Source organism: Symphodus melops (assembly GCF_947650265.1).
Source record: "Symphodus melops genome assembly, chromosome: 9".
Taxonomy (NCBI): domain Eukaryota; kingdom Metazoa; phylum Chordata; class Actinopteri; order Labriformes; family Labridae; genus Symphodus; species Symphodus melops.
In genome coordinates, this window is record NC_136699.1 from 15,498,844 (window position 1) to 15,523,511 (window position 24,668).

General features: G+C 40.8%; 3 protein-coding genes across 3 annotated transcripts in view; 2 read left to right on the forward strand and 1 right to left on the reverse strand.

Moving 5' to 3' along the window:
• LOC306829813 (T-cell immunoglobulin and mucin domain-containing protein 4-like) overlaps positions 1-6,570 on the reverse strand; it is a 44,055-nt gene extending 37,485 nt beyond the window's left edge. Inside the window, exon 1 of the mRNA XM_079352984.1 lies at positions 6,491-6,570. The gene's annotated coding sequence lies outside the window, so the exon portion shown is untranslated. The remainder of the gene's footprint in view (positions 1-6,490) is intronic.
• A 2,501-nt stretch (positions 6,571-9,071) lies between these two features.
• LOC306829110 (alpha-1A adrenergic receptor-like) lies at positions 9,072-19,498 on the forward strand. The gene is made up of 2 exons (XM_079351983.1): positions 9,072-10,472; positions 17,758-19,498. Exons 1-2 carry the CDS (start codon positions 9,491-9,493, stop codon positions 18,315-18,317), a joined length of 1,542 nt encoding a protein of 513 aa, XP_079208109.1. The 5' UTR covers positions 9,072-9,490; the 3' UTR covers positions 18,318-19,498.
• Positions 19,499-22,042: 2,544 nt separating this feature from the next.
• LOC306829471 (gastrotropin-like) lies at positions 22,043-23,041 on the forward strand. The gene is made up of 4 exons (XM_079352515.1): positions 22,043-22,174; positions 22,279-22,439; positions 22,570-22,659; positions 22,781-23,041. The coding sequence occupies exons 1-4, from the start codon at positions 22,108-22,110 to the stop codon at positions 22,838-22,840; spliced, it is 378 nt and encodes a 125-aa protein (XP_079208641.1). The 5' UTR covers positions 22,043-22,107; the 3' UTR covers positions 22,841-23,041.
• The last annotated feature ends 1,627 nt before the right edge of the window (positions 23,042-24,668 follow it).

Below are 24,668 nucleotides of genomic sequence, written 5' to 3' on the forward strand. Positions count from 1 at the left end.
GATTACAGTCATTATGTGAAAAATACTGTTGTTGTAGAGCTTTCCTTCGGGCTTATTGCCAAGCATGAGCAAAGTCCGCACAGAGCAAGTTCCCATTACAACGCAATTTCCTCTCAACAATAACCAGATTCTAACGGTAAATTTCAGACAAACTACAAAAAGTGAACATACTGTGTTTCAATGCGAAGAACTCATTAACTGGGAATATAAATGGGTAAAAAGATAAACGCAAACTAAAGAAGGAAATAAGAACCAGAAATCCTCTTTTACTGTGTTATAAAGGTTTTGGGAATGTATACAAGTTCTAGTACTGAGAATAAAATCAATCTCACTCTGCTGTTCAGAATTAAACCTATTCTTCTTATCTGATGTAAAAGGCCTTAAACGCTGCTGTAGTAGATGGATAAGGAGCGTGTAATGGAAGCTAGCCATTCACTAATAAATTCCGTGTGGCACAGGATAAGCCTGGAAGGTAAAATAATGTACGCATTGTTTAAAAAATATTTACAGATATTACTGAGTAATTAATGTAATCTATGTATTTATCCATCAATGCATTTTTGATTTGCAGCAGAAGACATTTGCTCAGCAGCACATAGGCAGACATGCATTCATAAAACACTAGCACACTCGTGAGTTTGACTTATGTGGAGCTGGAGGAGATGGTTTGATTCATGTCTTCATGTGAAAAGCTTTGGGCTTCCAGAGTCCAGAAGAAGCTATTTTAGCTATTTTCTCATCATAGCCAAGCTATGATGAGAAGACTTAACTTTTAAGATTCGTTGAACTTTTTCGCGTAAAGCAAATGAAAAAGGAAAGTGAATTAAGCAAACTGATCAGTTCTTCTGAATAGTTCTCTGAACTTTTATTTCTCTCTGCCTGAAACAAAACTTCCCAGCAAAGTCCCAAGGGACAGATTCAGTCCACATCCCATTTTAAGAGACAATCTTTGGAGGCTTGGACAGATATTTGGTTTTGTTGTCCAAACTATTTGACGTTCTCCTAAATAAGAAACATTCAGCAGTAGCTCCACTTGTCTACTGCTGGGGAAACAAAAATATTAACTCAACCTCTGCCGGCCCGTGTCAGCTTTGTGGATTTTGTGACATGTGCTAACAAGGTGGCGGTGTCCATCATATGCATGAGCTGAGGCTTGAATCCTCTGCTGCTTCAATAGAAACCAGATGGGGTAACCCCCTTTTTTTTTTTTTCTTAAAGGGAGGGAAAGATGTTGAAAAAATGAAAAAAATATTTCCAGTTAGTCAAACAATAACTGGTGTTTGGAAATCCTATTGAAGTCAATAAAGTCAAATGAGGAAAAAAAGGAGAAGTTTGGGGAAAATACACTCCACTTGGCCAGAGGTTATTTTAAATGTATAATACTGCCACTTGTGATCAGTAGTGCGTACTAAAAAAATAAATAGTCACATTAAAGATTATGTCTTGGCTATGAGATCTTGAGATCTTTTCTCATAATTAAGAGATAATGTGGAAAATCAATCAAGTTTCAATTGCGATTGTTCTCCCACAGTCGTGAAAACAAGATAACAGATTAAACTATTACTGACAGAATGTGTGCCCTCGATTTGTTCATTATTTACAACATATTATATATATCGTAAAACATCAAGAACAGCCGATCGTATAGAAGCTGTGTGAGGTGGATACAGTGGACTGTTGTAAATCTATATTATTTCTATTGCACATGACATTTGTTCCCTCACAGCACTGATTTAGGTAGCCTGCCGCGAAGCCGCTTTTTGCACGGCCTATTTTAAAAAAACACGGCCTTGAAATTTTTGCACGGCTTGACCTAGGCCGTGCAAAAATCTACATTTAATAGACGTGCTTACTACACGGGTTTCTGTACGGTGCCACCCGTGCCCTATTTGGTAGGCGGAATGTCAGGATAACGATAGCCGCTATGTAAATAGCGTCAGATGGTAGCAGCTAACCGCTAACAGCTATCCGCTAACTAATAAATCCAACAAAAGAGAAAAACGCTACATAAACAAAACCAACGCTGGAAACATCCAGCAGTTCATCCACTTTGTCATTGGCATGTGACTGTTTATTACAAGAACTCAATCCAGCTTTGTTTCAGAGAAGGCTGTGTGCGGCGAGGAGAAATACACACGTAAACAATCAGCTGTGTTACAGTCAATGGTTTAAACACGGTGGAGTTTTGTTTACCAACGTAACACAGGAAGTGACGACTCTTTCAACCAATCAACGGACTGCAGGGTTTAGCTCCAGATGATTGACTTATCAAGGTCTAGGGATCTATTATTACTGGATGACACATGTAATATTATGAATGTATGTGTTTGTTGTTTGTTTTTTAAAGAAAGTGCAGATAGAAGCAGTGGGCCAACAAAGGGGTTAGACAACATGAACCAAGTGAGTTGCAGTCAAATGATGAAGGGGTGTGTCAGGGTAGGGGCTGTACAGTAAATCAACATTATGAAGCTTGGGAAAACTAAAATGTGAAAACTAAAACGTGTAACAATGCATCTTATTGAACAGAATGCACCATTTAGAGACTTATTCAGTTTTCTTCAAAACTAGTGTGTTAGGGAGCACATAACCGCCGCGCCGCCGTTAGTGACACTGAAAAAAATTTGCACCCCCTGTATTTTTTTTTGCACCCCCTGTTTTCCCATTTCTGCCTAAATCACTGCCTCACAGTATGCAGGTCTTCACTACAGTGGGATCTTAGCTTTTTTTTTTTGAGGAGAAAGCAGCAGTCTGAAACAACACCGATGAGAGCAGTGACACTAAACTAAAAACATTAGCTCAGGATCCTAAAGCCAAAAAAAACAACAACGCTTAAACATGCTAAACAAAAAGGTTGTTTCATCTGCTGGCCCCGCACAGCCTCGTGGATCACCTTGTGTTTAATGAGAAACTGAGATTGTGATTTAAGAGAGTGAAGTGCTCATGCTTTCATCGAAGGAGGACTGTCTTTGTTTGACTCACTGCATTAAAGCAAGGCTCTCTTTTTTTCACTACTTTACATTCTCTCTGCTTATGATTATGATTATGGGAGTGAAAGCCACCAAAACAACACTAAAGAGGAGGTTTTAGCGTTTAAGAAAAACTAAAGCGCCACATCATTTTTCTCCTTTAAGGACCATGATTTAGAGTCAGAGGAATATCTACAAACTGGTACTTTAACCTTGACAAAAGATTTTTTTTTTTTTTTCTCACATCATCGCTGGTACACAGAAAGGTTGTTTTATGAGACGTGATACTGGAATAATGCTTCTTCTGTCTGCGTGATAGATTGACTCAATCATTTCATGCAACTCCCTCTCTGTTACTAATTTGTTTCAAGGGCAAGAATGTTTCTCAGAGTGGAGAGCTTTAAGAAAATACAGTAGTAACAAACTGGAGGAGCTAATCGTGTTCTCTATCTGTGTGTCTTGGTTCCTTGAGTCTATTTTTGGTCATCTCAAAAACATATTACTAATCCCAAAAAACAGTTATACAACAAAAAGTATTTTCTGTGTCTCGACATGTTACACAACATCTTCCTTATATGGTGTTAGAGAGACTCCACGGCCCTGCAGCAGGAGCCCACACATCCAGGTGGGCTGCTATAGATTGGGTCTGTGTGTGGGCTTCACTACCAGCTGGCATCTCGCTGCCTATTGATGGGATAAAACACATCTAAGTTTACCGAGACATTTGCCCTAAAAATCGGAAAGTTCCTGTTGAACGCAGATGATTAAACCCTTTCCAGGCGCTGCTGCGCTCCCTCGTGCCAGATTTTGTTTCGAGAAACACTGGCGCAGAGTCAGGTGAAAAGCTACAGGACGAACTTCAAACAGGTGTTCACTCAAAGTCAGGGTGTTAACTTGTACTGTTTCCATTCTGTTCAGTTGAAATCAAATTAGTCAAATGTACTTATTATAACTGATGCAACATATAAACGATTTCTATTCAACTAAAAACAGAGCCTGTACTTTGATATATTTGATATCTCTGGGAGTTGTAAGCAGAATTACTGGGAGAATTCACCCGATGTTCATACCAGTTTCATACCCACAGAAATGGAGCTGTACTGTTATATTTAATAGCACATTAACTTCACTTATTGCACATTGCACGCATGCACAAGTTTCACCTTTCTTATAATCTGGTTCTATACTCCATTTTATTTAACTTAATACTTTTGCACATTTAGGTTTATTAATGTAAATATTATTTATCTTTGTTACCTCTTTTTTACCTTGTTTTATTTTATTGACCTTTTTCTTATCTACATTGCACCGTGGGGAGGGGGGAAACGTAATTTCGATTTCACTGTATGTCTGACATATTTTGGAATTGACAAATAAAGAACCTTGAACCTTGAACCTTGAACCCTAATAGGAAAGCAGAGATCTGTCTTAAAAATGAACTATTTCAGATTACGTTTCAAGCAGGGAAGCAACGATTCTTGATATATAATTGATCCGTTCGGTACAGTTTCTTATAAATACAATCCTCTCTGAGGGATCAAGGGGTTAACACTGTTTGCGAGCGCCTTGGAGTCCAAGCGCTGGGATAAGGAAACCCTCATCACTGGTGTCAGATTGCACACAGTGCTGGGGAGCGAGCCACTAACCCTGACAACAGCCGCAGGGGGCAACACGGCTGCAGGGGGGCTGACAGGAAGACGTCACCGCTCCGCCACCAGGACACGTTCCAGGATTAAAGGAGGGAAACGTTGGTGAATGATGGTTCCTGGCTGATGACCCTGCGGCTGACCCGTGGGCACCAGAGGAGGTGCGACCGGCAGCAATGCTTAGCAGGTGTTTCATCTACCTGTACGTTTACTGAATGTCATGTGTTTTTAATTGGATTATTTTGCTTTAGACAAAATATTTTTTTTTATGTTTATGCTTGGATATGGCACACTTTAATTAAATTACCCTCAATTTCCAGTTTACTCTTACTCATTTCCATGGAAAGTTTTCGATTTGGGATATTTCTAAAATCCACCAACTGAACTGCCTTTGCAACCCTAGCTCTCATACAGTGTGTTGTGCACTTCCCAATTTATCCCGAACGTTTTCACAAGTTTTTCCTGACTGTTAGTGAACTGTTCAATGCCACAGGTTCTTCTTGAATTCATCTACACTGTTTAAAAAAATAAAGTTAGGTAGAAAAGACTTTTAAGGAGAGCTGGCATTCAAAGAAGCGGTGGTTGAAGGGAGACGTTCCCCATGTCGGTATATGTTAAACTGCCCTGTGTTGTGACTCTTTGAGAGATCTGTCACTGAGAATTTCATCAAAAATTACAGATTTTTTCCCCACAGTTCACATCCTCCCTCTTGTTTTCTTCCTACAGAGAGGCTGAGTATTAAGATAAAGCCTTAAAGCGAATGACACTTTGCAATCATGAGCTCCACATCTGATGAAGCAAAAACCGCTCAAACACTCTTTCTAAAGTTTATCACAAGTCATGCTGCTCCTAAATGACTCCTGTGTGTTGACTGTGACTCTAAAAAGGTTTCAGTCTCTGCTGTTAAAGAGGATCATGATGAAAATAGGGTGTCAGCGAACACAGCGAGGTCAGGCCTTTCATAAGGTCAAAGAGAGACTAACCTTTCACCTTTTAATTTCACCCAGCAGACAAAAACATTTAACCAATATTGTTGAAGTTAATTTAGAAGATCTGGATTCTGCTTCACTTTATTATGAGCCACTTAAAGCCAGAAACCTCATCCAGTGCTTTGATTCTGACTGACATTCCTCAAACATGCTCGTCTTAGAACAGTACACCAGCCCTATTCATCTCTGACATTGGAAACCAAACTATGTGGGAATGTCTTTATCGGCAGTCTAGAAAAACATCTCTCTTAATCTCATTTGATTAATGTTAAGCGACTGCATCAATGACAAATCACGGCAAAAAAAAAATTAGAAGCAGCGTCTTTAAAAAGCAATCAAACGGTTCCATGTCTCACGTAGTTCAAGATTTATAGTGTTTTGTCCTGCCAAGAAGAAAAGTTGATCCCCTAGAGTCAGAGGCAAAATCCTCAAGACTGAAGCACACAGAGCGATGGAGACACTCCTGTTGCAGTTGAATATCCAGTCAAAAATGAGAAACTGTATTTTCACCGGCAGAACTTGGCAGCCACTTTAGCAGCAGTCGCTTTAATGTTGTTTGTGAGCTCAGTGTATTCAATCAAGTGAAATGGATCATCCCAGCACTAAAATCCTGTTTAAGATATGAACTGATGTCATTCCAGGTTTTCAACTTAAAAAAAAGATGCTCATAATAACAGAGTCTGATGAAGGATTGGAAAGACTTCTTAGTGGAAACCAAACCTTACTTAAAAATGTAGGGCTCTCCTTATTTAAAACTAGGGTTGTATTTTTGCTCTGAAGAACTGTAGATGTGCATGATGTTTACTCTGTGGTAGCCCTGGATGGACACTTATTCATCTTACCTTAACGATACTGTTTGGTGAACTTTGAACTCAGGATGCAAACTCACAGTATTAACACAGCTCGTTCAGTCCTCGTTGTCCTCCACGTCTGGCGACATAACCCACCAGGTTAGGCTCCACCAGGTTAGTGTCCACCAGGTTAGTGTCCACCAGGTTAGTGTCCACGGGGTTAGTGTCCACCGGGTTAGTGTCCACCGGGTTAGTGTCCACGGGGTTAGTGTCCACCGGGTTAGTGTCCACCGGGTTAGTGTCCTAGTAGCTGGAGTAAGCAGTCCCTCCACTCTCGTCATCTTTCTTCATCCTCTAACAGGCCGTCATTAACACTGTTACATAATCAGACATGAAGTATTTAACCGAATCAAAGCGTCTAATAACCACCAAACAGTTAAAGTCAAACTGGCATTTATGGATCAACCAGTGACATGCGCGAGCGGTAAGGTCAAGGGGCATCACCAGTTACGTTATTGTGACGTCATTAAGTAAAAAAGTATTTCGTTTAGTTTATTTAATGAGGTTGTTTTTTTTTTTTATGCAGGACACTTTTGATTTTATACATTTTTTCACAAGAGCATTTCTTTGGAAAATACTTTGTAAAGCCAAACTTATACGAAGTTCACATTTTACAAATGTCAGTATTTTCTTTTTATTTGCCGTTATAGTTATTGAAGAAGCATATGAGATTTTCTGGCAGAAACGTCACCAACTGAAAAGGTGCATGAAGAGTGAAAGGTTTAGAAGAGGTCAAAATGCACCAACAACGCTACTTTATCCACAATTTAGACGCTGCGTTTCGGCTCACAGCCTTAATCAAAAAACAGATTTGTAAACAATTTATAGGCTGTATGGTACAAAATGAAAAGAAAGGTAAAAGAAAAATAACAACCAATCAAATGCCCCCGCATGTGTATATTAGCTGTCACGACCGGCTCAAAGGTCAGGGCAATTAATGGGAGAGACACAGAAATAACACTTCTTTAAACTGATTGATTTATTTACACAAAATATTCGTTACATTTTAAAGGATGTCAGTAGCCTACAATAAGTATGCTACTGTAAGTGAGTCTATGAAGGTGTATTGTGCATGTGCTGGCTGGAGAAAAAAAGACAGTAACAAAACAAGTCAGATGTAGAAAGTCTCCCCAAGCAGAGTGAGCGGAAGCTTATCTCATGACAGGGCACCGGGCACCCGGCTCCCAGTCGGACAGCCAAACCTACTAATTACGCCAAGAAAAAAGGGGGCACAACATAACAGGTCCACAGGGCCGTCACATGCAATGTGGGCTGGTTAGATTTGTTGGACAGGTAACATGGAGGTGAGGGGCGTGTGTAACAGAAGCAAGGCTGACACCACACCTGGTCAACAGGAAGGGATCAAGGGGTTAAAAGCCTGCACAAGAGTCATTTAGAATGCTTCAAACAAAAAGAGTAGGAAGAGTGTAAGACATGAAGGAGGTGTTGTCACAAAACAACAACAACAAGGGATTTGAAGTAAAAAAATAAATAAATAAATAAAATAACAACTGTATATATACCAAACAGTTTCAAATATTAAAATAAGACTAAACGTTCAAGGAACTCATTAGTTAAAAAAGCTTCCTTCAACACTATTACAATTATTTAAATATTTTATGATTTTAACCATCATTTTAGGGCTGTAGGAAATTGGTCTGGTAGCTGGAGAGTTGCCAGTCCACTTACTGAGCACTGCTAAGGAGCCCTTGAGCAAGGCACCGAACCCCAAACTGCTCTGGAGCACTCGCTGTGGTTAGCCCCCTCACTCTGAGACCTCTCCATTAATGCATGCCCTTAGGATCGTGTTTGTGCATGCGTATTTCAGCCCACGTTTATAGCATGTTCATCAGACAGATTGTAAAAACGATTTTCCCCTTGTGGGATTAATTAAGTATATTTTTTATTATTTAATCACATTTTCTATCACGTCTATTGGCTTTCATTGTTTGAAATGGTCAGATATACTTCGTTATGCACTAAGCACTCTAGCTCTCTATATGTTTTTTTTTCCAACTCAGATAGTTTCTGATTTACTTTTCATCTTTGCATCATATCCATAGTTTATTCTTCCTGCACGTATAAATTGTCGTATTTTTTAAAAAGAGAATGGAAAATAAAACTAAGGAGCTTTCAAGACTTTCATTTGGGAACTTTCTGTTACATTGAATCATAAAACTTATGGATCGTCTCCAACAGCTTTGAAAGAGGAGGAACCTTTAAGGAATGTGAATGTGTCTGAACTCAGCCCTTAATCAGTCACTCCTCACTAACTCGCTGAAGTCAAAAAGAGAAACTCCTGTCTTTGACCAAAATAGGAATATATTTCAGGACAAATGGCTACCTGTTACAGCACAAGGGCGTTTATCTGATAATATATTATCCATCATTTCACTTTATCATATTGACCATTTCGGTTTTCTTTCGGACCACACAGATAAAACTTGATAAATAATGTAAATTCTCGTATTTTCATGTGCTCTAAATCATATAGTCTTTTCAGGGATTCTAAGATAAGAGCTGAAAACGAAGTGAGAGTAATATACGCACCAATGTCTTTTCACTCTTAATTACAGAGTGAAGCACCCTCCCACAGTGAAGAAAAAATAATCACAACCAGAGAGCCGCGACTCTCCCCAAAACGCGCAATTCTCTGCTCCATCCAGATCTGCGTAAAATGATGCAAATAATTCAAATGTGTTGGAGTCAGGTCTCCTCATGTAATATTGTGTCATGCGCTCTTCACAGGCTGTGTTTAGTATGTCTGGTCAGCGCATGGCAGTGTGTGGTGCAGAGGACGCAAGAGAGGACTGCTGCACCCCTCACTTCTCCGCTGAGCCCTCAGGAGAGCGGAGGCAGACGGACTGTGTTTGGACTGCACTGAACGGTTTTCTCTGATCATTTGGAGACTCACACTGGAAAACGCAGTTAAACCATGTAGACTTAGACCAATCAGACAGTTGATTTATGTTTAGTGAAGCTCTTAATGTGAGTTCCTCGTGATCCAGACCCTGTTATGGAGGACCTCTTAAGTCAAAATGAGTGTGAGCACTGACAATGTCACAAACTTGTGGAAAAATGGTTCCTTGGAACTGGACAGGAATCTGGGCACTTTTTCACAGTTCAACTTCACCAACAGCTCCAGCCGGAGAAACCACACGCAGCCAAGCGTTGTGGATCTTACCCGGGCAATCCCGCTCGGTTTGGTGTTGGGGGCTTTCATCGTGTTCGCTATCATGGGCAACATCCTCGTCATCCTCTCAGTGGTGTGCAACAGGCACCTGCGCACCCCGACAAACTACTTCATCATCAACCTGGCTATCGCAGACCTGCTTCTGGGCACTACGGTGTTGCCGGTGTCCGCCACCCTTGAGATCCTAGACTATTGGGTGTTCGGAAGGATCTTCTGTGACATCTGGGCGGCGGTGGATGTGCTGTGCTGCACCGCGTCCATCATGAGCCTGTGCGTAATATCCATTGACCGCTACATCGGAGTGAGCCATCCGCTGCAGTATCCGGGCATCGTGACAGAGAAGCGGGCTCTGCTGGCCATGTTGGGGGTTTGGGTGCTGTCAGTGGTCATTTCCATCGGACCTCTTTTGGGGTGGAAGCAGCCGCCATCGCCGGACGACACGGTGTGCCCCATTACCGAGGAGCCGTTTTACGCGCTCTTCTCCTCACTCGGCTCTTTTTACATCCCACTCGTGGTCATCCTGGTAATGTACTGCCGGGTGTACATAGTCGCCAAACGGACCACTAAGAACCTGAAGGCAGGTGTGATGCGAGAGAGGATGAATTCTGGGGAGCTGACCCTCAGGATCCACAAGGGGTCTCAGGTGCAAGAAGAGTCCGACAGCTCAGGCACAGCAGCCGGCAAGGGCCGCGCTCACCAAGCGAGGAGTTCCCTCACGGTGAAACTTCTGAAATTCTCCCGGGAGAAGAAAGCGGCTAAAACTTTGGGAGTTGTGGTCGGCATGTTTACGCTTTGTTGGCTGCCATTCTTTCTCGCCTTGCCCATAGGTAAGTCTTATAGGTCTTATTGTACTTATCGAAACTTGAACTTGACCCTTTACAGAAATACAACCCCCATAGTTTTCTTTACAGCCCAATCAAATGTAAATACTTCACTACAGTCAATTAGCCAATGGGATTTGGACGAAAGACATTCATGTCAATTTAATGTCTGTACACCAAGTAAAAATGATGCAGCATAAAGGCTGCTGCAGACCTTAAATCATTGCAAAAGCTGGCCCATGAAAAGTCTCCAGCCTAGCGTTTGTTGCTCTGAACTGTCAATGAACCTCTGTGTTGGCTTTGATTTACTGTAGAGTTCATTTCACACTGCAAGAATACAAATAACAACACCTATAAGTGATTGCAGCAGATGAGGTGCTTTTACTTATTTTTCTATTCACAGCCTGTCTTATCCTGTAAGTTTGCATCAAACTTTATGACACTCTCACTCACTACTTTTCTTCTCTTTCTCACTGCAAACACCAGAGCAGCACTGAAGCAGCAGCCTCTAAGTTAAGGATGATAAAGGATACAAATATTTATCATATTTAGTCAAATAAGGAGACATTCTTCTTAAGGTTTTTCAGTCAGGATTTTTCCTCATTCCCTCAGTCTCGCTGTTAAGGAAACAAATACACTGTTGGAGTTTGCCAAGTGGGGAGTAGCTGGCTGCCTCCTCAAGTCAGCTGATTTAGAGGTCTGTAGTGCCCTGCTGGGTCTCCCTGATGCCACTCAGCGGCCCTGCACATAGGGCTGTTTGGAAAAAAAACAACAAAAAAAACAAAACTTCAGAGCAGATTAAACTGTTTTTTTTGTTGTTGTTGTTGTTTTTTTTACAGTGAAATGCTCATACCCCTGGCTGTGCTATGTGGTGGTATAGAATAACATATAGGGTTGACGTATGGATGAAAGGCCTCACTGAACAAAGTCAGAATTACGAGCATGGCTGAAGTCACTATAAGATGAGCGTTTGCCTATTTCAGAGTTTTATTTATGTATCAGCATGTGTCTCTTTGTGCATACATTTACTGTGGTCATATGGGAATGTGTTTATGCCTCTGGCCTTAATCACAGCTCTTCACATTCTCTCACACACACACACACACACACACACACACACACACACACACACACACACACACACACACACACACACACACACACACACACATCAATAACCCGGGGCAGGATCACTATGTGATGTCACATAGCAGGGATTATTCTGCCTGTAGGCACTACCAAAAGCACAAATCAAATGTCATTTTCAAAAGTTGTGATTTCCATATTTGTGAGGCTGCAGAGAGCAGGTACTGAGGTAATAATAATTATTATTATAAATTAGTCTCATACAGTGCTTTTCTAGATACTTTAACAAGGAACCACAGCATACAAAATGAACATGAAGCTAAAAATGCTGCTTCAAGCAATAAACTGGCAAGAAACCTCATTGAAGCTACGTTCGTCTCGATCGTCTCTGGTGTTGCAAACTCATTACTGATGACAAAGCACCTACAATCTCATGGATGCATGACCTCACATATGTAAAAACAAGTCCAATAGTTTCATGTAGAGGGACAACACATAACGTATCCACCACATGTATCAAAGCAGGACCTTGAACTGATAGCACTGGGACTTCAGTGCTGGAGATCTGTTGTTTGGCTCTGAACTCAAAGTTGTGTTCTCCCCGTGTTAAGTGTTCTCTAGCCTCCGCCCACAGAAAGGGATTTCCTGTCTCACACTTGTTATTACCCTGCTTCTTCCTCTGCACGCTGTCACTGGACGTAACGTATGTGGGGATTTTCTCGTTGGCACTCTGTATATTGTATGTTCTCTGGTGGCAGGAGGCAGGCCAGAGTCCTTTGTGTATTTTTGTGTGGGGGAGTGCTGAAAAACATGTGAACATTTATACATGTATTAAAGCACGTCCATGTGTGTTTGGAGCAATTGTGTCAGAGTGTTTGCAGCTGTTTTTCTGTCCTCTATCAACAGCAATGTTTATAGAATTCAAAGCCTGCAGAGATGAAACTGTGGCTGCACACAAGCGGCGATTTCTTTGAGGCCTGAGTTGTTAACCTCCTGTTAAAAATATTTGAACTCCCTCGCCTTAAGTTGATCCTCCTACTTTATCTCCTATACATTCTGCAAATACCTTGTTTTCGTTTTTGAACTTGAAAGGCAAAAGCAGCTCCCAGATTTACTGTCAGTCGTTCCAGCTATCTCATTTTAACTTGAAGAAAAGTAAGATACTATACATCCCCATAAACATGATATCAAAGGTTTAAAGTTAGTCTTCCACCTAGCAAACCTCCTTGGACAAAAAATGCACAAAATTTCACAAAAACTCATGCAACCCTGTCTACTTCGCTCGACTGTCACTTACAGTGACTTATATGTTTTTTTTGTCTTGTGTGTGTGTGTGTGTGTGTGTGTGTGTGTGAGCACACCTGGCCTAAGAAGTGAGCACTGATTCTGAGAGCAAACGGTAAATGTTTAGAAACAAGTGTAGAAAAACTTTACAACATCTTTTTAAATTGTAGAACACTGACGAATTCTTTACATTGGATTTTCAGTGAGAGTATTTCTCTGGTTCTCAGCTCCAGAATAAGCTGAATTAAAACCGCCAGTTCTTGGGAGACACTCGTGTTATTTCACTGCCCACATTGTCCCCCGGCTCTTTAACACCCAGCGCAGGCTCCGACGTCCTGCGAAGGCCTCTCGTTTAGAAGCTGGTGGAAACACTGAGCCCATGTGTGAGAGAAACCGACACTTTGAGGTGTTAACCAATTGTTTCCTTGTAGAAGTGTTTTAGAGGAGAAACTGGCTGCGTGTGCTTGTAACATGTGTGGGCTTTAAATTATTTCTTTATTTATTCCTGTAACTTGAGCAGACCCATTTGTAACGACCCCTGTGCTCAAGGGGTAATTTAGAAGAGGCAAATAATAAGAGTGTCAGAGTGACGAAGAAGAAAGGAGATGACAAGACTAAGCCAGGGGGGCCACAGGGCAGAGGGGATGAAAGTAGGGGCCCCTGTGATGCCAACCTCATTTTCCAGAAAGAGCTTCATGCTCTGGCTTTATTGAAAGCAATCTGCAAGAGCAATAACACTGCTGTCCTTTCACATCAGGACAAATTAATCATATTTATGGGTGTGTTATGAAACAGGATGTGTGGAGAGCATATTTTGTGTGTGTGTGTGCACGCACGTGGGTGTGTCTGTGTGTGTGTGTGTACAAGCTCTACATGGCACAGAAAACCTACCGCTTCTTCCAATTAGTGAGAATAACAGGATGCCTTGTTTTGTCAAGCCATTCCTTTGTTTCATAGTGAGGTGTGTGTGTGTACATTTGTGTGTCTGTCCGGAGGAAGGAGGTGCAAAACATTTTTTTAACAGATGGGGCAACAACAGCACCAGTAGACCTCTTGGGGTTATCTTTATACTATTGTCTAACAACTAAACCCCATGATCCTCGGCTGTTTATATTACGGCAATTCAACATAAACACTCCTCAAGGCACAAAAATGGACCACGTCCACACCAAAGTAAAACATGTAAACATGTGCCATATCTGGCTGCAGGAAGACCTGTTGTCAATCTGATTTCTGTCTGTGTTTTCTTGCCTTCATCCTCCATTTGTCTGGAATGGACTTTTAGAAACAACGTTTTGATCTGTGTTGGCGCCTTCATCATGAGCCTTTCCTCAGAGTCAGGTAGAGCAACACAGCTGTGTTTGCTGTCACAAATGCAATGAAGACACAGTCACTGAACACAAGGGTATTTTTGTGTAAGGCATCTCAGTCACTGAACCAAAATATTTCAGAGAACTAGAGCACCAAGCTCTGTTTTCGCACCAAATCTTTAAAAGTGCATTGTATCATTCCATAAAAGAAATCGTACCATATCGTATAATATTGTATTGCATCATCTCCATTGTATTGTAACGTATTGCATCAAATCGCTTCGTATTCCATCGTATCCTAATGTATTGTTTAGCAGCGTATTGTGTCGCATCTCATCTCATTGTATGTAATCTCATTGTTTGTATCACTTCTCACCACCAGTGCTTCCAAAAGCCTGACCCATCTCTCCAAACACATGTTCAACAATCAGCAACACAATAAAGATGAGCAAAATAAAAGGAACAGGTAGCATAGCATTGTTATAGCATGGAGTAAAACTGGGGACGAAAACAGTTGATTTGGTCCTGTAAATCTTTTTTGAAAGTTTTGAATGGTTGGAAGTTAAATGCTGCAGATTGGATTATGACAAAGTTTATTAAAGCACACAACACAAAGGAGGAAGTTTATATCTTTTCTGGCTGATTTTGCAGATAAATGAAGGAGGATGTTTTTTGATTTGCTTGTACAGGACCAGAAATGAGTTAATCAACACTTGATAAAATGTTTTAATTTTTAGACCAGATGACAAACTGACACGCTCATTCTGGTCCTACTGCAAACTTTTACTGCAAAGTTCTGGTCATAGTGTACAACTGTGATATCACACCTGCACCTTTCACAGCCATTTCTGACAGAACCTGACTTAGTCTGTAACACTTGAAAGACATTATGTCTCTGTCATGGTTTGTGGATCATTTTAGCTCTCTGGAACTGTAAAGTTATACTTAGGCTCCAAGAAATGACCAAACTGTTGCATATGGAGAGGGTCTGAAACCTTTGACAACATCTGGCAACCATTCTTCAAAGCTGACCTAAGCTGTTATTCTACCTGTGTACGTTTGTGCAAACAGATGTGTCTGCTTCATGTATAGGTACAGAAACCATGTACTTATTTATGTTTTAGACTAATAAGACACATTGTGGCCTGACAGCAGTAGTTGCTGCTTGTTTCTTAATGTAATGTAATAAAATAAAAGGATGTAATGCATTGCATAGTAACAGTAATGCACAGTAATGCATAAAAGGATGGATTGGTTTTATCTTTGAGCTTGTCCATATTTGTGAACTGCTTGTCTGAAAAAAGAAGAAATTGGACTAATGATGCTGTGTCACTGTCCATTTTTGCAATCGACCACGAGCTAGTGGAAAGAAGCAGACGCATAAAAGATTAGTTTTAACTCAACTCCAGTGAACTATTTAACCCAATCACAGACACAACATTCAAGGTTATGTAATCTCTTTTAAGTGGCTGTCAAGAAGTGGAAAAATAGCATGTGAAAATACCAGCCTGTAAGACAGGGTCCATTTGTCTTCAGTACTGAAGGCCAAGATACATCCTGACTGAACCTCTTCTTTTCATCATACACACACAAAACACACACTGACTGACGCACATCAAAACCAGCTGTTGGTGCTGCTATGTAGGAGTCACAGATTTAATGAAAGGTGGAAGTGACTTTTCTCAGATCAGGCTGCACATTGACGCCTGGTTAACAAATTGACAGGAACGAACAGCGCTTGTGTGTGTGTGTGTGTGTGTGTGTGTGTGTGTGTGTGTGTGTGTGTGTGTGTGTGTGTGTGTGTGTGTGTGTGTGTGTTGCCAATAAACACAGGTGTTATTTGTCATGTAACAAAAGCAGAGTGGGGTGTTTTAAACCATTTCAGATTATTAAGTGGACACAACTCCCTCGGGCCTTAGATCATTATTGCTTCCAATGATTTATTTCCCCCCCTGGCTGTGTGCTATGTAATGTACCCTTTACTGCTTAAAATAATTGTTAAAGCTGCTGATCCGATATTCATGGAGAGGCAAGCTGAGGTGTCTGTATGTCTGTCTGCCGCTAATATCTTACCACAGGTAATTTCACACTTGACAGCCTGAAATTATAGAGCATCGTCGGTCTCTCCAGGAATGTGATATTAATTTAAAACTGTGGGAAGGTGTTAAGACAGCTATGCCCACATCTGCCCCCACACACATTTACACAAAGTCTGTCTTTCTTTTACACTAATCTCACACTTGCCGTGCTCATTAATTCCCTGTTTTTATCTCCAGGCTTCCCCCTCTTACCTCATTAGCTTGCCTTGCAAGATATTCTTTCTGTGTAAGCAAGAGGACAGAAGGAAGCTTGACATAAATGCATGTTTAGCACAGACACAACTCACACATTAGCATACCTGACAAACCTGCTCTTGAAGCCTTCGTAAAGTTGTCATTCTCATCATTAGGATTGAAGTTTTAATGCCCATCAGACACCAAGTCTTGTGCTTAGACGACTCTCCCAGACACATTACTGGTAAATTCTTTTAAAGATGAAAAGCTCTTTGTAGGAGTCTAACCTCCATAACCTCTCAGAGAGAAGGTGCCATTTCATTTCACCTCAAATTTCTTATTGCTAGAGGCGCGACACTCTTGCACAGCTTCTTTATCTGAAATGGAGCACAGGGTCATCCCACACAATCTGTTATCATAGAAAGGTCCTTCAGAGATGAACTGTGACAGAGCGGCTGCATCATTTTTTGAAAAGCAAACACAGGGTCTACTTAAGGTTGAATAGCAGGTGGAATTGGCTGCCCTTCCTGCTACTCCCCTGCTTCACATCATGTCAGCATAGAATGAGTGAAAAGCTCGATTTTATTCTTAATCGATGCCTCCACCTACTGGTCTAAGTAAAAGCTGCAGTCAAACAGAGGTTCAACACATGCCAGGGCAAAACGTGCATTGTATTATGAACAAGGTGGCACAGATCTGATACCCCACTAATTGCACAAGTACATATTGGCTTAGTGTGACTTACATTACCGACACTTTTTCCTCATCCATGTCATTTCAAATCTTACAAAACAAACGTTGTTTGTTCTGTGTGAGAAACATCAACTCTTTTCTGATTGGTGCAGCATTCCCTTCGACTATGCCCTGCGTGTATGGTATTTTTTAACTGACTAACAAGTTAGTTATCAAGTTATTTCAATTTTTCCACAAGTTTAATAATTGTTCTTTATTAAGAAGTTATGAAACTTCACACTTGTGTGTTTGTGTGATGATGATGCCTATTAGCAGTTCAGGTTTGAAATTTTGTCTGCTTATCTCTTTCTGAGATGCAATTCAGAAACTCAATAGGAGCCATTTTTTTTAATTATAGATTAAGTTGTATAGCTGAATATGTTCTCCATTTCCGATTGAATTCTGCCTAATTTAAACTTAAGACAGCAGAGAGATATATGGAAAAAAAGGCAAGAAGTCAAAAAGTGTCATGTTGAACCCCATCGCTTGTGGTGGGGAGCTGTTGGGGGAAAAGGGTTTCAGGGTTAATTTAATGTGATGGTGATTCATTGTCTTTTCCCATTGTAATGTCTCAGTGTCTCTCTGTCTCCATTCTTCTGTTCGCAGGGTCTTTTAACGCAAATCTGCGTCCACCCGATCTCCTCTTCAAAGTTATCTTCTGGTTGGGCTACTTCAACAGCTGCCTAAACCCCATCATCTACCCCTGCTACAACCGCGAGTTCAAGCTTGCCTTTATTCAGATCCTTAGATGCCAGTGTCATCAGCGTAAAAGGAGAGCATACAACTACCGCTCCTCCAACCTCAGCTCCTCCTCTGGACATTCACGTAAAGGCTCAGCAGATCACAACTCCAGCTGCTTAAACGGCAGCCAGCGTACTCTGCCCTCATCGGCCAGTCCGAGCCCCAGCTACCTGAGCCATGGTCTCCCAACCTGCCCTGAAGGGGAAATATTATACATCTGGGGGGGTACATCCCCAACTCTCTCAACTCCTAACCTTCTGCCTGGTAGCCCCGCAGACTGTCAGCACGGAGCTCTGAGAGGGGAGTCAAGAGGAGGGCAACAAGCCGAGGAGACCACTGGAAGCGTTTTCTCTTTCTCCTTTAGGAATAACAGAGAGAAAGCAGGGATCAACAAAGACAGCAGTGTGCCTGATGACAAAGTCTGACATGGTCATTCCTTATAGGGGTTGAAGTCCCAAGCAGAGTCCCTGCATTCACTGTACATGGTTCCATGACTAGTCATCCGTCAGTGCATTGTCGTTGTCATTAGTGGTCAATGTCAGCTGAAGTAATGACTATGCTGCTGTATCAGAGGTTTTATGTCCTATGTTGCGGTTCCTGTGGTTAAAAATACAGGGAGTGTTTTTTTATTATTATTTTATGGACGGGAAGGACTTGAGACGGTTAATGAAAATTACTGACATCAGTGCATGCCTTTTGATTTCACAAAAAAAGAAGCACTCCTTTCAATCCATGTCTGCCTGGACTCTTGTTCAAAATGTGTGATAAAAGAAACGCTCACCTTTCCATTGCAGTTTCTTGAATCTTAATGAAATGTTGTGGGGGGGGGGAAAGTATAGCCTGCCTGGTTTATCTGCTGTGCGCACAATCATTTGACAACAACGTTTCGTTTTGAATGTTTGAAGTTCAAAAGGTTCTGAATATCAATACTAGAAATGCGATACTCAACAATAAAAATAGAATCATGCTAAAATGACTTCCTCTCTGTAATTCAATATGCACCACTACATGTCATCGTGCATGTCAACAAGACGATAAAAGACTAACATATTTTAGAGTGGAAGAACAAACATTAGGCTATTATTTAGAGGGACATTTCTGAGAAGCGATGTGTATTGCTAGATATAGATACGGGGACCTATGCACACACACAAACCAACAAACAATCTAGTCCACGTCATGCAGCTGTACATGATTTAAAAACAAAGATGATTTACATGATTATATTTACATTCACAACATAATCACTCTTGATGGACTGCATGGCTACTCGATGAGCCGTTGTACAGCTCATTGCGTCACAATCATTTCCATACCAAGAATAAACACCTCAGAAAACAACCTGCCAGCTGAAGGCAGCCATTCTGCTTCATTTCATAGCAACATTGGAAGAGTCTGTGTCATGTCCTAACACTCCCCATCCTCGTAATCATTGGAATTCTCTTATTCATGGCTGCATTCACACAAAAGCCTCCATATACCCAACAATGCTTTTATCCTTTCTCTTGCAGAGGAACAACAGGGTGCTGCTTCTGTTGAGCATACATCTTTCTGGATGTCAACTTTTGTTCATCCTCCATTTTAAAATTGCAGTACAATTTTGTGCCCATATTATGCATTCTCAGCCTAATTCTCTCCAAGATGTGCGGCCATGATGTTGCTACTTAGCTGGATTCTGCCACTGGTCTTCTTCTTTGTGTGTGTGGATTAGTAGAGTTATATATTCGACTAATCAAATATGGCAGGATGAGATTTTTGTGAAAACTAAAAACACTACATACACCTGATAGTACTCAACACTGCATAAAGATAAGAACACTTTGTAACAAACAGGAGATTCAAAAATTAGTTGACAAGGAAACTGTGGCTCTGAGTTCACTTTACAGATGACTTTTTGTGCAAGTAGTGGAGGGATTTGAAAACCAACAGTGGTTGGTAACCATACGCAGACTGGAAAGGAGACAGACCAGAGGATGAACATGGTAACTTGTTGTGTGCATACTCCACCCAGATGAGCAGTTGACTCCATGAAGCGGGATTTTGCACCACCAGGCAGCGAAGACCCGTCTCCAGCTCCTGGTTGAGGCGCTCAGTCTGTCCATTGGATTGGGGTTGATAACCGGACGTAGGCTGACCATGGCCAGCGCAGTCCGAGTCCCGATGAGGCGGTAAGGAGGTAGCCATGGCCTTATACAACACCTCCGTAAGGTCCATGTAGCATTCCAGAACACCAGACGGCTCCGGAAACTCCGCGTCCTGGATGGTCGACTGATGAGACGTGGAGGTACCCAGCGGTCTAGGCACTGATGACTTGTAGATGATGACGTGCTCGGAAAAAGAACCAGAAGGGCAGCAGGTCAGCCCACACTACTTACTCCACTCAATAATCTTTCCCGTGCACCAGTCAAAACGTGGATTGTGTCGTTTCAGCCACGGAAACCCCAGAATGACAGGAGGGAGAGCAGAACGGAAAAGGTGAAAGTGTTTCAGAGTGCGTACCTGCTACAGTGAGGTTCATTGGTCGAGTACGGTGAGTAACTCTGCACAGGAGACGACCATCGAGGGCGCTGCCAGTGAGGGGCTTCATTAAGGGTTGCTGAGTTAACCCTAACTGATCGGCTAACTCCTGGTCCAAGAAGCTCTCATCGGACCCTGAGTCCACCAAGGCCACGAGTTCCAGGTGGGGTGGCGAGAGTCACAGCCATGAGAGTTCGAGAGGAATAGTTTTCAACGGAGGTTCAGCTCAACACTGTCCTCTCCTTCACTATTGAGGCTGGTCTTTTAATGGCCACCACAACCGAAGATGATCCAGCTAACCACAATAGAAGCAACAGCCCTCTCTCCGATGAGCAGGCAGAAGTCAAACATGAGATCAGGAACAAAGAAAACGCGAGAACAAGGTACACTAGGGAAACACTACCAACTGGCAACATGAGGGAGAAAACACAGGGCTTAAGTAGCAGAGACAATCAGAGAGGGTAATCAGGGGCGGGGCCTGACACACAAGGTGGAGATGAGAGGAGGAGCTGAAACATAGAAACATGAGTAAGTAACACATAAACAAAACATAATTCTGAATAAACAAAACACAAAACATGACCTCAAAGAGGCTGACTCCTGTCAATTACTTTGATTTTAAAGTGTTAACAATGATTTAGATACTTTAGACATTTTGCTGAGCTTATGCAGGAATTGTTGGTTTATCCTGGTGATAAAAATTGTACCTCTTTTTTAAATGTATTTCTCCTTTGCATATGTGAATAGTTTTTGGGTTTTTTTCAAAAACATTTTTTTCTGTCAAATACAGAATGTGAGTCTCTGCTCATTTTATCTGATGGCTTGTTGCTTTAATACATGGCTCTTAAATTGCTCAATGGCTAACCTTAAAGAGGAGGTTCTTTTATTGGTTGTGGATTTTGTTCCTCTTAAATATTTCACCAAATAGCTGTTAATATTGAATAAACAACACTGTCAAAATAATTCTATTAACTTGGATTTTGGCGCCCCCTCGTGGACGAAGTATGTAGATTAACGTCTCTATGGAGATATGGGTTTGATGGTTTGGCGGTCTTTAAGAGTCTTTCTCAACTTCAACTTCAACTTAAAAAATAAATCCAAAAAAACAAGTACACTTTAAATAAATACATCTATGTAAATACTGAAATACAAGGTCATGCGCAATGTTTGTTCTGACACGTTGACAGTGTGTGACCCGTACTGCAGGGTATGTTAGGTCTACTTCTTGTGTGACCATCTGCCTGTGTAGACAACACTTAACAACATATCTTCTAACCTATTATTATCTTAAATCCATTGTCCGGTTCAGGATGACAACTTAAATTTTAAACTGATCAAGAAAGTGCTGTCATTAATTACGATTTCACTCTCCTGTCAAAGGTTTTAGGCAGAATAACCAAAAGTAGGTGACATAAAGCTGAAAAAAAGATGTGACCAGTATTTAAAATGTGTCTTTGATTTGGACCACAGAACTCCACATGCTTGAACTTGCAAAGGACAAGAAAAACCTGACAAAGACAGGATCAGGGGGACTTTGGGGAGTACTTGATGACATTTCCCACTCATGTGGAGCAGACGTTTGTTGGAGGGAGGAAGAACTGATTCTTAGAAAACAGAGACAGTATCTGTAGGAGGCCACTCCTCTTTTGTATGTGTCTTATAGACGCCGCATAACTTTATCTCATCTCTTCCTCCACCATGGCTTTCACTGGGAAATATGAGCTGGAGAGTCAAGAAAACTACGAGGAGTTTCTTGCAGTTATTGGTATTAGACTTATTTTTGTTACCATAAATGGAGGAATTTGAGTTCTCATACATTTAAACATGTGTTGCTTTTCCTTGTTTGGGGTGTTCCCTGTTCCTTCACAGGCCTACTCAACGCAAAGACTGACCAAAAGGTGATAACAGACGTGGTTCAGGATGGGAACAACTTCACATGGACACAAAGCCTTCCCAATTGGACTTGGTGCAATAACTTCATCGCGGGTCAGGAATGTGATCTGAAGACGATGACAGAAGAGAAATTCAGGGTGAGTTCATAAAAAGACTCCAGGGGAAAAAAAGTTCCATAACAAATCTGGCTCATTTTCACGAGTTGTCATGACCCATTCATGTGATCAGGCTTGTTGGCCAACCCGTTTATGAACTTTGTCTTTGTAGGCTCTTGTCACTCTGGAAGGCGGAAAGATTTTAGTACCATTTCCAAAGTATCACCTTACTGCAGAGATCATCGAGGGTAAATTAGTTGTGGTAAGACAAGAAACAATATTATGTGATGAAGGTATTCACAAGGACAAATGACATTAAAAAAAAAGTTTGAAAAGTTTGTTGGATTTTTTTGTCTTAATCTCTTCTTGAACATGTCTTTTAGATTTGCACAACTCCAGGAGAGAAGGGTGTGACTTTCAAAAGAACAAGCAGGAGGATCTAAAGCTGCAAGACATGACACGCTTAGAAACACATCCTGATATGTTTGAGGCAAGAAGAACAAAGTAACCATCTGCAGTTAAGAGAAGAGTGGGCCTCGTCTATTCAGTGGACTCATTTGTGTTGTTTTACTCTCACAAAAGTGTACACTGTATCTCTACAATGCTCAAAGTTTTGCTTCTACTAATGTTCATTTTCAATCCAATAAAAATCACTTAAATATGACCTGGTGTTTGGTGTAATAACCTTTTGTTTCGCAGCATAAAAAATGCACACCTCAGCTAAAATACACTTTGCTTTAGGAGATTCTGTTGACATGACTAAAAGATTAGTAACACCCAAGGAAACTAATACCATGCAATATGTTGTTTACTAAGAGTGTGTCTTTAAGGTGTTCAGTAGCTCTCTGGTCATTATTAAGGTTTATAATGTTGGTGTAGTGGGAAGCAAACGTTTAACAGTTTGTTGTGTAGTTATTGTCATATTCTAACACTATGCAGCACAAACTCAGCTTGAATCCAGACATGTGAATCAGGACATTTGTTTTAGCTGTTACAGCAGTGATCAAGGATACAAAAGAAACATTTAAAGACAGCATTTAAAAATGCTGCTAAAGCTTAAAATTTAAAAATGATTTCTTACAAAGAAAATGCAAAAATGTTAATACCAATTCTCTCCTATGTTTTTTTTTTTTTTTTTTTTTTTTTTAAGCTTACTTGAAATAGGAATGAAAACATCAAAGAGTATCTTTAGTTTAAGTTCTTACAAGTAATTTTACCAGTGGAGTGACAGTTTAACAAACAAAAAGCGCTCACAGGGGTTCAGCAATAAGATACAGTTGTAACCATGGATACGAAATGGTTGATACTGTATCAGTTATCTGTAACTCTTTATACTACTGGTTGATGTTGTACTTATTTTCTCATCTAAGAGGAGCTGCATTTTTCCATTGTTGCCACTAAGAGGCGCCTTCGTATAAAACACAGAGGGACACACTACTCATGTTTTCTGTTGCAACATTAGGTTGTACCGGTTTTCTAAAGATGAACATGAAATCCCACATCAATGTACATTAGGAACTTTTTAATTATTCACCTGTCATGCTGCATCTTTGGGGTGCAAAAGTCCAACTAAAACTTGGTTTTCAGTTGGCACTCATTAATAATTATTAATTATTATTAATTATCATTAATAAACAACTGTTATTTCATTGTGTTCTTGATCACTGCTTGGGTCCTAACACTTTTCTTTTATAAATGCCTTTTTTAATTTATTTTTATTTAACCAGGTTGGTCCCATTGAGATTAAAAACCTATTTTTCCAGGGAGACCTGGCCACGACAGGCAGCAGCAAAAACAATTTAAACGAAGTACAATTTACAAAACACTACATTTTGCATTAAAATAGAACCATCTATGAGTCAAAACTGGGAGTCAGTAGTTCAATTAGTCGAGCTACAAACATCAACACCCAACAGAATCTTCTTCCATTTCTTTCATTTTCGATTAAAAACATTTAAGGACATCAGCTCCTTGAGTTTGAAGTCATCCTGAAACAGATTCCAGACTGAGGGTGCAGAATACCCAAAAGCCTTTTTTTCTAATTTCTGTTTGGAACAGAGAGCATTAAAAGGTCCTGAGAGCGCAAAGAATAATATTACCCAGTATATCTCTGCCTAATAAAAAATCATACCTGTAGATAGTAAGGAAGCAGACTAAGAATTGCCTTATACTGTATATAACGTACCAGTTCAAGGGAGTACAGGAGTACCCTGAACATTTGACAAGCAATGTTTATTTTCTCACTATCCTTCCTGATTTTAGAGACATCAT

Coding starts and splice junctions, on each gene's coding strand:
- LOC306829110 (XM_079351983.1), top strand. CDS start 9,491: ATGAGTGTGAGCACTGACAATGTCACAAACTTGTGGAAAAATGGTTCC. Junction 10,473..17,757: donor CTTTCTCGCCTTGCCCATAG/GTAAGTCTTATA, acceptor TTCTGTTCGCAG/GGTCTTTTAACGCAAATCTG.
- LOC306829471 (XM_079352515.1), top strand. CDS start 22,108: ATGGCTTTCACTGGGAAATATGAGCTGGAGAGTCAAGAAAACTACGAG. Junction 22,175..22,278: donor GGAGTTTCTTGCAGTTATTG/GTATTAGACTTA, acceptor GTTCCTTCACAG/GCCTACTCAACGCAAAGACT. Junction 22,440..22,569: donor TGACAGAAGAGAAATTCAGG/GTGAGTTCATAA, acceptor TTGTCTTTGTAG/GCTCTTGTCACTCTGGAAGG.